Genomic DNA, 13,297 nt, shown 5'->3' with positions numbered 1-13,297 from the left:
ACTTAAGAAAGGGGCGAATAATTTTCACTATCAGTTTAGGATACGTCGGATACCATTGTTAGTATGGATTCCATTTTAGGAAGTTATTGATTTATGGACTCCCTAATGTAAAATATCTAGTACCACTTATTGTGTGCGAGTTAAGCAATCAATCTTTATTTCCGTCTCGGGGCTTTTCACGAGCGCCACCATAATAAATTATCGGTGATGGTACTTCAGTCCACACCAAAGGCATTTGGTGTACACGCTGCTTTTCATTAGTTTTACCATTTGATGTGTCGTTTTATTATTTTCATACCGCAAATCGCACACACATTTTGACAAGTGATTTGAGATAGCAGGAACCTTTGTGCATGGGAACTGTTTATCTGGCCTTTCTTCGTTTTTCACTTGCAGGGTATCTATCCAGTTTTCAGTGACATATTGCAACTGGGCTCATAGAAGACTCCTTTTCTTAATTTTATCTAGTGATGTTTTGGACAGTAATAAAGTATAAGAAGGAAAACGATATCCTAAGCGAGTGTTTACTTATCTCAAAAACGGTACCCATCAGGTAAAAAATTTTATACGGGGTGGTCAAAATAAGGTCTCAGAAGATACTTGAACTTTCTATTATTTCGTTATTTAAACAAAAAAATGGGGAACATTTCGTTATTGAGACTCACGGTGTTTGTTTCAGAATTGCTCTATATTTTGAGATATGAAATTGAAATTTTCCCCATACAGTAGTGTTGTAGCTGTTATTAGAGTCTACGGGGGGTGCGTTAAAACAATATAAGTATAAAAATAATCTGTCAGTAAAAATAGAGATAGGAGGGACAAAAACATATAGACAACACAAAATAACAGACAGACATCGAACAAAAAAGGACAACAGAGTTTTCAGTGATTGGACGTCATAGTCTGTCACTCTTTGGATATATAAGACATATTCATTGCAGATCCATATCACAAAACAGCCACTCGATGTCCATTCGGTACCACATAAGTCAGACGGGTGGACAGCTGCTTGGCGTCCATTGTTAATAAATAACTTGCATGGACACGATCTGGAGACGAAATAGAACAATACGAGGTATTTAAAAGTGCTTCTTTAAATAGCTTTTTCACAACGAACACCATGAGCCATAACCACTGAGCATCAATACCTTTCATTGATTTGACTTTGCTGAAAAACCAATGTTGCTGCTCTGCACCTGTCCCTGTAATGCAAGTAGAATTTTACTCTTTGAAGATAATAAAGCGACATTTCAAGGTTATCTGATCGTCTATCGATGTTACTATATCAACCATACATCAGTCTATAATAAGAGCCAGTATCAGTATCAGTCAATACGAATCATGGCCAGCAGGGCTTTGGTTTCGTTCCATTATTCGACATAAAATTCGAAACTAAAGAAAGTAATGGCACTAAACATTAATTTCACGGCTGCACCAGGTAGTAGAGATCGATGACGCCATCGGTTTGTGTTAGAGGTCTGATATTACAGCTGACTTCCATGACTATTATCTCATGGGGAGGTACCCGATCAAAAAGTGAATTCACGCGTCCGCACGATCGCATGATAACAACAAAGTTTTCCACATTTTTCATAGCTTTTGCTTGGTTATCGGCGGAAACCCATCCATATACCAACCGCAACTTGAACATGCCGATATCATTAGTTATTAGCAGGGCTGAATTTTGTTATTGTTATTCTTAATTTGACACGAATTAATCCGGTCTTTAACACTTTAATAATTTTAATACATAAAAAGCAAACTACATTTTTCACACTCAAAAATCAAATCTTCTTTAGATTTCTGGTGGATATCCACGTGTGAAATATCCATATGAAAGTTTTTTACGTACACGTTCTGGAGATTCATAACTTTTCTATGGAAACGTTGGGCATCGTTTGGACTAAAGGTGTAAATTCGGTAGAAAATCTGTATCTTGCTGAACAGACAATCTGTTGGATAACCTTCGGGTCACAAAAGGAAAAGGCGAAAGTTTATTCACAAATTCATCTAACTAATCCACATACAGACCTGCACGAGCCTTTTTTATATGATCGAATGAAAAAAACATATTCAAAATTCTAGTGAATTTTCTCTTTGAATTTCAATAAAACACATACTTTTGGTGTAACATTGAGATCTGTAATTAGAGTAAAAAACGATAATTACTATAGCATTGCATCCAAACACATCTTTGGCTGCGAAAAAACACAATACTACAATATAAGAAAAATGAATCATGAAATGAAATATTGTGTAATACCGATAAAATAAACACATAACATATATACATAACAAACTGGACGGACACGATTGTTCATTACATTCAACCTAGATTGGCACTAACAGTCCTTAAAGCTCATGACGAAACTCACTGGCAAAACTTAAGACTAGTCAACTAAAACCGTCACACATCAGTGTGCGGAACGCCCTGCAACATCGCCGTTTGCGATCTGCTCCTTGCCCTAGGTTGTCCCACGGGGGTACCCCTTTTGGGGACTACATCACTTGTAGGGCTGGGAGTGACATTTCCATGCATTTCTTTCATTGACACAGTTTGCAGTGAAGAGTTGCTGTTGGTTCGGGTCATTTGGGATCGAATTTTGTCTGTGTACTCTTCAGGCCTTGGACCTCGGGTGTTTTCTATTCCATCGTCGTTTTCAGCGTCAGAATTGTAGAGAAAATTGTTGTAGTATCGATCGTTTGATCTGAAAGCAAATCGGAGTTTGTAGAAAGTTGTCGAGAGAAGGAAATCTGCTAGAGCAACCATCATCGTATCTTTATAAATCTTTACTGGATGTAACTTGCACCAGAAGATAAAACATGTCCTATAACGGCGTGCAATATTCTGGGGTGTGATACTTTTCAATTTATCCAATGTTCATATGTAAATACGTGTAAAAATTGTTTAGAGTTTTTTTTTATTTTGTACTGTTTGAGTTATCTGTTTACTCAATGCTGACTTACGGCGGTAAATCAAGCAACACACCATCTGATAATGTAATGTTGTTGCTAATCAAACTTATCGAATTTTAATTAAAGATATCTTGAAACGTCACAATATTCATTTTTTTTACATGTAAATAGAAATGTTTTTAACGAATGTTTATAAAATTTATAGTAAACGAATTTAATATTGGCAAGCTGAAATGTATGATTACTTTCATTCTCCATATTATCAAGAAACATTGCTTGTTCCTTGAAGTTATAATCAACATAGAATATAGATTTTTTGTAAACTGCAACAGTATAAAATAAAAAAACTTGATCATACATATTATTATTCATTAAGTATTTTCACAGTGCTCATCGACATTTTTTCGACTCTGTGATATACTCGTACTGCAATGGGCCACTTACTGGACTTTTGATATAAATTGCTCTTAAAACATTTTCATATCTATTTACACTGCGCCTTGAGTTTATTAGATATTAAGTTCAATTTCAATTTGAAAATATCGGAATAATAGCATGTAAAAGTGTTAAAGATAATGTGAATGCATCTACAGTGGCGCGTTATAACATGGTTTGGATGGTAGATCAGGGCTCAAATCACGAAAAAGTATTATCCCGTAAATTGGCATATCGAACAACGTTGGTCCGTCATTAAACTAACTCATTGCATTCTAAGAGCCTTTATAAGACAACAAAGCAATATTCTCCACTTATTTTTGCCTCTATATAGATGTTAGGCAATTCTAGACCTACCAGTCCTACCCTAATTAGTTAATACAAACATGCAGTTCTTGCACCGAACCATTGGAACTACCTAATAATTATTACTTCCTATATCCACTACCGTCCCGATAATGTTTTGAAAGTTTCCTTTACCTGCCTTACCTCTTTGCGTTTCTCCACAGCATACAGCAGAGAACCAGGAGAACTATCAGCAGCAAACAGAACCCGGACATTGTCCAAAATGCAATTTGTAAGGGCGCACGAGGTTCCCACCAGAACTATACAAATATATTTATTTATACATATATGATTATATGCGTCTTAAAAAAAATCGAACCTACCTCAGTTGTGGGGGGGTAGGTAGGCACCAAGTGGCCAACAAGCTGTGGAACATACTCCATCCAAAACGCAGATTCAGTCTGTCGGTAATTCCACATGATAGTTGAATTAAAAGTAGTATTGAGATTTAAATATTTCAAGTTGCCGTTGGTGACCTCTTCGAAATGTATTCCTAAGATTTGAGTGTGTGTGGGATTTCCGTATCTGGCGAAATTGACGTAAGCCTGCATGAAAAAGTGGCTCATGTTCCTGTCGTTGTTGGTCCATTGGTTTCTGACAAACCTTTCTTTGGAAGGCAGCATTTCCACGTCCATAAATGGGGCTCCGCTTATGAGGTAGTGCTCAATGTCGTGGGGCACTTTCCTCCATTCAGGGAGTTTAAATGATTCTATTGTGGTATTCAGGACATACATGAAAACTGGCACGTTTTGCTCTATCAGTAATTTCACTAGTTTGTCATTAGGAGCGGTGTATAGGAAGTCGGTCAATAGCTGGATGTACTTTTCCCTGATCATAGTTTTATTACGGCGGTCAGGCCAATAGGTGTACATGTACTTAATGGCGTCAAAGATTCCATAGGGGTTTAATGTGTAATTGTAGCGCCGCACCAATTCCCAGACCTTTTGGTCAAAAAATTCTTGATCTATTTCAAAAAACTTGTCCTCCAGAGTTTTATTAGAAGCTAAAGTATTGTTCAATTACTTATCTCAAATGTACTTAAAAACGTAAACTTACTAATAAAATTTGCTCCTTCCTGAAGAGTAATCCCAGTCATGTATCTCAGTCCAGGATTAAACATCCTTTTTTTAATCAAACTTTCCGCACTTTCATTCATGAAGTGCCAGTTTTCCTCGTACCAACCCTCATAGTAGGGCATTGAGACATTCATTTCAATAACGGGAGCCCAAGGGAATAGTCCTACATCAGGAGGAAACTCCACATTTCCAATCTCAAAAGCACTCCTGGAGTTTTGGAGACAATTCATCAATCTCCAAGAAGACTCAGTGGGACAACCAATTTGTTTGCCGAATACTAAACTCGTGTTTTGGACTCTGTATTTGTCAAAGATCATGGACCAGTCTGCTGTAGCCGACCCGCTCTGTCATAAAACTTTGTTAGTTATCACAAAAGCTGAATTTTAGGGCCCTATTATTGGTGTGTGGTTAATTTTAACTGCAAGTTAATTTTCAAAAAAACCCAGAATTTGACATCGAGTCACTCCAAGGTTGAGATTGCTACCGCAGCTGTACTAAATATAGTACAATTAATGTTTTGATGAAGAAAAAAAACGAAAAAAATCTGTTTGAAATCAAAAACATGAAATCCACATGAGGTTAGTTTTGATAATATCGATATCTCATGTTAATCTACGAGTATTAATTTATCCATCGTTGCTGAAACCCCCGTAGTGCGCCAGTTTGGTGGGTGTTAGTACAACTTTAGTTCATACTTACAAACTGCAAATCGCTTAGAATTTTCTTTGTGTGTTTCATTATCATTTGTTATCTGGCTAATTACATATATACCCGGCATGTAGACTATTTTTTAACGGTTTTATGGAAATTGGCTTGCAGAAAAGACAGCGCATTAATAATGATTAAGCCTCGACTAAGTTACCTGAGCTATCACTTTGTTAACGATGTTTCTAGTTTGAGGAGCCACCATCAGCAACCCTGCAGAAGCAGCTCCAGCCCCTGGACCAAACAACGTAATAGTATCCTTGTCTCCATTAAAATTTTCCGCGTTTTCATACACCCACTTCAAAGCCATGGCCTGGTCCAGAATCCCGTAATTGCCAGGGGAATTCACATCTCCAGTGCTCAGAAATCCTAATGCTCCTAGGCGGTAGTTTATACTAACCACAACTACCTTGTAAAACGTGGCCATTATATGCCCGGGAAATAAATTTGAGGCTCCATGGATAAAATTCCCACCGTGAATATAAACCATTACTGGATACTTTTGGGAAACGCTTTCTCGCTGAAAAAGAAGTTTGCCATTAGGATGAAGACATTTTTTATCGAAGCTATAACAGACCATATCTGGAGTATAAACATTTAAGTATAAACAATCTTCATCCATATCTCGTATTCCTGCATTAGCTCCGGTGTAGTTGGCTGGTTGAGGACAGGCAGGCCCGAAATCTACTGCTTGAAGAAGCTGCCAACCTCTATGGAGTCTTGGAGGCTAAAACGCAGAATAATATAATATATTCGGACCAAAACAGAAGCCAGCAAGCTACCTTGAATCTGCCTTCTACTATAGGTGGCTTCGCGTAAGGTATCCCCAAGAACACACTGGTTACACCCATTTGACGCTCAATAAATTCAGCTCCGGGCCTGTAGCTAGATTCCGGGTTAGGGTTGTCGAAGAGGTATACTTGAAAGCCTTGGATTTCTCCATGGGTGGTTCGTGCGAAAATGTCTCGCTGAAGTTCTTTGGTTTGTTCCCTTCTTTTGCCTTGAAGGTCTTCCCGCCATAGTCCAAGTACACCCGGGAGGATTGGTTCTGGATTCCCTTGCTGACATCAAGTAAGAAAGTAAGATCATTTAAATATACACTGCTCAAACAAATTCGCGGATATTTAAAATTTTCCTAATTAATCTGTGACGGAAAAGAAATTCGTTGTATAAATATGCTAAACATTTAAAATTGATGGTAATTAAACGTTGAACTTCTTATGTGTTGGTTTAAGTCATGTAGGCAAGTTTAAATAAGTTTTTTTTTTTGAATTAGAACCGCACATAATGAATGAATCAATCAATCCACTGAAAAATTACTTCTAAAAACAATATTTTCATTAAAACATTATGGAAATCATATGTCAATAGTGCGTATGATCACCCCGGACTGCTAGAACGGCTCGACACTGTGATTGCGTTCATCTTATAATACTTGTGAGCATTGCTGGAGAAATCTGATTACATTCTTCACGAAGAGCAATCTCTGAAGTTCAAAAATCGTTCGTGGTGGCAAGTTCCTCTCGTGATTCGTCTTCCTAGAGCATTTCGTGCATGTTCGATTGGATTGACATTAGGAGAACCTGCTGATTGCTTCACTCCTTCTATTCCGTTATCATGTACGGCGGGTCGCCCCAATGAATATGTTCATTTGCCCATATTCCTCCCGTCTTTTTATAGACTGCGGTTAATTGCATGCAAATCATCCTGGCATATAACCCAACATTGTGAAGGAGATTTGTTATTGTTTATGTTCAAATTAGTCTCCCGGCAGCAGGGGCAAAAACTCATTTCGAAGCAATGTTGCATCTAACGATCGATTTTTCCCCGCAAATTGTAAAAGAGAACGGTCATCTCTAGACGATGTTAACGATGGTCTGGCTTGACCTTAACTCTGACAAATAATTCCAATTCGCAAGAAGCGATTCCAAAGTCGTGAAATTACATTTTGGCTTACGCCAGACACTTGGGCAACTGCCCGGTGCTGGTGTGGTCTAATGACTCGCCAAGCCTCAGATTTCAGCAAATCATAATGGTGTCCCATTTTTTAACGGTTTTTTTTTGTTAGATACGTTTAGCACTTCAACAACGCAAATAAAAATTTAACTGCAAACCGGGCACTTGCAAGGCTCGAAAAGGCTTGGACTTGCACTAATTTGAAAAACTTGAACGCCCTTATGCAGGAATACCTCTATTTATCGTAAACAATGTCTTGAAATGTTTATTGAATGATATGGAAAGTTCGTAAGGTTCAATTTTTTAATATACGTTGATCGTTTTGATCAGTGCAGATCATGGACGTGGTTGGATAGGCAGCGATTCACTAATCGGACGTACGATTCAATTCTACAACATTTTTCGAAAAACCTTAAATTTTTATAAATCTTCGGAAACCATTAAATTTACCATAAAAAATTCTAGGTACAGTCAGTCACACGCCCTGCAAATTGTATATACATAACTAATAAAGTAATAAATATATTTTCTTTTGTGAGTTATGTAACAATACATAAATATAACGAAAAATGTTATTTATTTACATTCCAGTTTAAATAAAAAATAGCGATCAAGAATTTCTAACTCACAAAAATCCACATTGCACTTATAGATGTGATTGATCTATTAGTTTTAACATTCGTTTATGATTAACATTTGGTTGGTCCTCCATTTGAGTCGAGAACTGCTTGAAGACCCCTTGGCATTGATAGAACTAAATTTTCTGTGACGTCAGAGGGTACTTCTGCCCATGCAGTTTCTAAAGCGCTTTTTAACGGTTCCTTGTTAGTTATTTTTAATCTTAACCTTTCCTTCTAGTTCGTCCCATAAGTGTTCTTTAGGGTTTAAATCAAGCGACTGAGGAGGTGTGTGCCATTTTTAGGTACACTACGTGAGATCCCTTCACGAACAGCCCGAACTCTGTGCTTGGCATCGTCATCTTGTTGAAATGTCCACCGATCGCCAAGCTCCGATTTATTAACTGATGGAATCAAATTGTCCCGCAATATTTTTAAATATTTTACATGGTTCATGGTACCATCGTCAGTGAAGATCGATTTTCCAACCCCAGCCGCTGACGCTGAACTCCAAACAGTGGCGTTACCTCCTCCATGTTTAACAGTTTACCCTAAAGTTTAAGGTTTCAGTTCTTTATTCGCTTTTCTCCATAATTTACCCTTTCCATCAAATCCGAAAATATTAAATTTACTTTCGTCAGTGAATAGCACGATTTTCCAAAACTCGAGGCCATTGTTTAAGTAATTATTAGCAAAATTTAGTCTCTTCTGTCTATTTGCTGCAGATATTAGTGGTTTTCCTCTTTGTGTTCCTCCATGATAGTTATTTGATCACATCATACCTCTTACTGTTTCAAATCTAACAGTCTTTCCGGTATCATTTTCAATCACTACAACAAGTTTTAGGGCACTTGTGTTGGGTTCTGAAGAAACTTTTTTTTTTAAATTACCGCACATCTCTCTCGTTTCGTTTTGGCCAAATCTTGCTTTGCTCCTTGTATTTCCTCGATCATTATAGTTTTTAATGACTGTTTAAATTATACTGCGAGGTAAACTCATGGCGATTGCTATCTCATTGTGAGAGTTCTTCTGATTTCTAAATTTAATTATTGAACTTTGAATCCTCGTTGGTGTTTCTATTCTACCTATGATTTTGTGTATAAAATTTTTAAATAAGTGGACCACTAGAGAGTGGTGATCTAGTGCTTCTTTAAAATATAATTTTATTTTCCAAAGAATTGATAAGGACCTCGCAAGAAAAAAATTATTTAAACTGAAATGTAAATAAATAATTTTTTTTTAAATATTTATATATTGTTATTAGAGGAGTATTGTTACATAATTAACATAAGAAAATACATTCATTAGTTTATCAGTTATATGCAGTTCACAGGGTGTACGTGACTGACTGTATATATTACATAGTTACGTATATTTTGCTGCTGCTATTTCCCGTGAATGATCTTGTAGTACTTTTTAATAAAAATGCATTTTTTGACGCCTTTTTGGCAGTTTTCGAGATATTTAAATTTGAAATTAGGTAGTATTCTCGCCCTTAGGCCTATAAATCGATGTTTTTCGCAAATGTTCGTGTTCTATCTATTCGGGACAATTCTAAATATGAAATTTGAAGTTAAAAAGGTGTCAAATCTTGATATTTGGCCAAAGGAAATCAACGATTCTTCCAAAAGGTTTAAGATAAAGGCAAGTTAACTAAAAATTGTTGCTTGCAAATTATCGCCGAGAGTGACAAATTCCAATGTGTAAACCTAGTCACCTCTGTGCCAACTTGCCCCTTTTCACTAGACCACCCACAAAACACAGAATATTCAAGATTCCTGTGCAGCTGCATCTTGGCTGTAGAGTGAGTTTATTTCAGATGCTTTATTAACCACTAACGCTTCCTTCATTATTAGGCTGTAATTGATGGGGACATTTATTAACAAATAATTTAGTAATTTACTTTGTAATTTGCTTTATAAATAATTACCGCAGTTGCGTTCGTAATCCGTCCTTAACGAGATTACTTCTTAAATGTATTTCGTTTTAATCAATCATCAAGCGAATAATGGAGTGATTGACCTCCAGCAAATCTGCATAAAATTTTCGACTCACCCTATCGTACACGAATCTATCATCCTGGCCTCGAATTCTAGGGTCTCCAGGCATCCCCCCGTAGAAACCATTCTGCTGGCCGTACCTGCGACCTTTGTATACGTAGGTTCTATAGTCTTTATCACCAGGATTAGGGATATTATACCCGAAGGGTCCTTGCGGGTGGTAAGAGTGTGGATACGTGGGCGTGTTCGGAACCTGCTGATAGTTGAAACCCCATTGATCGTACTGGCCCAGAACTATGTCACTCACAAACACAATAACTAGCAACAAAATCAATTCGATCTGTTGTTGTCGGTACACCGCCATGTTGGACTGTTTACTACAGCGGCAACGTTTCGTTTACCTGGCTGACGTCATCGCAGGTGAAAACCGTTCTTGCCCGTAATATGACCGCACCTTGGGCAGGTACGTACTGCGCTAATTTCACGACACACCCATGAAGATGGTACCACTAAAACTACGAAATGTGTAGATGATCAGTGGCTGACGAACGTTACGCACTTTATTCTGAGTATAATATTGTTTATCTGATTGCGGCTTATCTCGCTTAGGAAATAATATTGGAACAATAGGAGCATGTGCTATGACACATCGGTTAATTACTTCCCTCGGTGAAGTTTAATTGGCGGTCAAATTCTCTTTTAACCTTACTTGCCGTTAAATGGTCTCCTTTGTGTGAGCAAAATTGAGCCTTGTGGTAAACTAAGCGAAATATAAAGTTACGTGGCACTTTATCTGATGTGAATGATTTGTAATTTTTTTTAATCATTCATCCATACTTGCAGTTTAATTTTCAATCAAACGCACCTCGAGTTCGAAAGACTGAATTTGAACCAAAACTGCAATTCAAAAATGGTTCCGCCCGAAAAATGGCGTTGCACTTGCGATTCGTATTTCCTCCCCATAACTTCTTGCCGAGAAGTCGAGCGGTTTGCCGATTGGCTGCTCAAAAATGAATTTTCTTTTCCGAAAAAGCAATGGCGTGCCGGTTTTTTCTTCAAAAGTGTTCAACGATCTGTTGGTCACTGAACTGAAGAATGTTTTCAAAAGAAATCATGTCTCAACCGTAACTGAACAATCACAAACATTTTTTTGAATACGCCAAGAGGTTTTCCTTAAAAATTAATAAATTTTCGCCTTCACTTAAGGAACTTTTTTTGTCTCTCCCACTTTTTATATCTGTCATTTATTTTGCTGCAATTTGCAAAAGAATGAGGAAAAACACCCCATTTGTACTATTGTGCTACAATAGGTATTCGGAACACACCAGTACACAGAACTCAAATAGACGCGATACTTTGCATGACTAGTTAGGTTTTTTTTTGTGAGGTTTTCACTAAATATCAAATTATTAAATTTTCGATGATCAGGGGCAGAATTACGGGTGTTAATTGGGAAAAAAGCAGTGGAGTCCTCTAAATTTCGAAATATAACAAAACCTTCTTATACAATAAATTTGTTAAATTAATATATTAAATAACCTTCTAAACAGTTGCGTGATACATTTTTTTTCTGATTTATATGCACATTATCATTTGAAAGAAACATTTTGGGTCAGTAAAACAGAACCGGACCCTTCAGAAAATGTTGCTCTGCAGATTTTCGAAGCGAATTCAGAAGCAAGTTGACACGGACTCTTGTGAGAAAAGTGCGTTCCAAATTTAAATTAAATAACTCAAAAACAAGAAGAGTTGCTAAGAAAAACAAAAAAAAAACCCGAAATTTTAACCCCCTGTATGTTTGCTAATAAATAGTTTTCCCGTAACGTTTATTTACAAAAAACTCCCTATAGTGCAATTTTGCACCATCCCCTGAAAGAACGCTTGTTAAAACTGAAACATTTTGTATACAGTATCTTACGAAAAGGCGGAGTTTTACCGTAAAGAACTAAGAGATAATTATGTTTTGAAATTTCGAAAGCATAACTTGAGAACTCAAAATACTGAGAAACCCATGGCGTTGCTGTGGGGAATTTTCTTTCTATAATATACGGACGTGTATAGGACGTTTTCAAAGATGGGGGCAATATTCCGAAAATGAAAGGTTGTCGTGCAAAGATTGTATTTACGCTTATAAATTATTTTCCAAAAAGTTTCCCCTACGATAATACAATATCTCAAAATTTAATCGCGAAAATGGTATTTTCGAAATAATTTTTCTTCCAGATGATGAATTTTAGGTCATTCATGCATCATACCAACGTTAATACGATAGGGCCTAACCCTTCTTTCTACATCTTCAGGGAGCCGAGGGACAAGTTACCCCCTCAAGTTCTCTACCCTTAAGCTTTTAATGTCTCGGGCTTTTTTCCGTCATGTATTTGATTAGATTTCCGGCGCATGTAAGAAAAAAAGGTACTCTTAGTTGATGGATGGAACCATTTTCCAGAAAAACACCATTTTGTCAAAGGGCTTACTTTACAAAAGTAAGGAACTTTTGTGTGCTCTATCACTTAGATGCCAAAATGAACAAGATTTTTGTGTTAAAATTGTTACAAATAAGTTTACTACTTTGAAATAACTCGATTAAACTTCATGGATTGGAAAAAAAGTTAATTAAAAAATATCTTTACTATCAAATTTTGATGAGCTCTATTTCTCTCAGAGTAAAATTTTGGAAAACACTTTATAGGCGTAGGTAGAACCTTTTGACAAGAACTTTTTACTTTCGGGTTGTTGTCCCCATTTTCGAAAACACTCTGTACATATCGAATAATACACTATACGACGCTTCATAGGACCAAAAATTGTGCCAAGGACATCACGAACTTTATTAGAAAAAATTACTCATCATTAATTTTTAATAACAATTATAATTTTAATTTGTTATTTTATTATAATATTTATTATTTAATCGTAAATATCACTTGATGGAGGCTAAAATTATTCGAAAAAATAAAGTTTTGGCGTCTTACACCGAGCGAACATAATATCGTTCAATTGAGAAATGCTGGCTTAACGAAGCTCGAAGCTCGCAAACTCGAAAAATCCTCCTAGCCACCCTGGAACTTAATTAAACCCATGCGTCTCAAATCCCTGCTAACCATGGCTTGGTAGTCTGACGTAAAATATGAATCTATGAACGCAGTCGTGCCATGTGCCCAGCAAATACTCTACTTTCTGCCATTGGGCGCTAATAAGAAGAGTGGGAGTCTCGTCCATGTGCCGCTATCATTTGAAATTCCAGTGC

The 13,297-nt window shown here is 36.8% G+C and overlaps 1 protein-coding gene across 2 annotated transcripts; it reads right to left on the bottom strand.

The window, feature by feature from the left end:
• Positions 1 to 2,072: 2,072 nt before the first annotated feature.
• On the bottom strand, positions 2,073 to 10,628 carry Gli (carboxyl ester lipase-like protein Gli). Of its 2 annotated transcripts, none has more exons than XM_066296724.1 (8): positions 10,106 to 10,625; positions 6,260 to 6,538; positions 6,055 to 6,204; positions 5,635 to 5,997; positions 4,753 to 5,116; positions 4,020 to 4,699; positions 3,841 to 3,956; positions 2,073 to 2,708 (listed from the first exon to the last, which is right to left on the bottom strand). In XM_066296724.1, exons 1-8 carry the CDS (start codon positions 10,412 to 10,414, stop codon positions 2,408 to 2,410), a joined length of 2,562 nt encoding a protein of 853 aa, XP_066152821.1. In that variant the 5' UTR covers positions 10,415 to 10,625; the 3' UTR covers positions 2,073 to 2,407. The 2 variants fall into 2 exon arrangements, with proteins under 2 accessions (XP_066152821.1, XP_066152822.1); XM_066296725.1 differs by having other exon boundaries at positions 2,581 to 2,708; positions 3,832 to 3,956; positions 10,106 to 10,628.
• Between the last annotated feature and the right edge of the window lie 2,669 nt (positions 10,629 to 13,297).

The sequence above is a fragment of the Euwallacea fornicatus genome, chromosome 26 (assembly GCF_040115645.1).
Source record: "Euwallacea fornicatus isolate EFF26 chromosome 26, ASM4011564v1, whole genome shotgun sequence".
NCBI classification, from domain to species: domain Eukaryota; kingdom Metazoa; phylum Arthropoda; class Insecta; order Coleoptera; family Curculionidae; genus Euwallacea; species Euwallacea fornicatus.
Note: the sequence above shows the minus strand (reverse complement) of the source record. Positions and strands in the feature narration are given on the sequence as shown.

Excerpts from the sequence above, each read along its gene's own strand:
- Gli (XM_066296724.1), bottom strand. The coding sequence starts at position 10,414 with ATGGCGGTGTACCGACAACAACAGATCGAATTGATTTTGTTGCTAGTT. Across the intron at positions 4,700-4,752 it reads GGAAGGAGCAAATTTTATTA|CTTCTAATAAAACTCTGGAG; the intron begins GTAAGTTTACGT and ends ACAATACTTTAG. Across the intron at positions 2,709-3,840 it reads CTGTGGAGAAACGCAAAGAG|ATCAAACGATCGATACTACA; the intron begins GTAAGGCAGGTA and ends ATTTGCTTTCAG.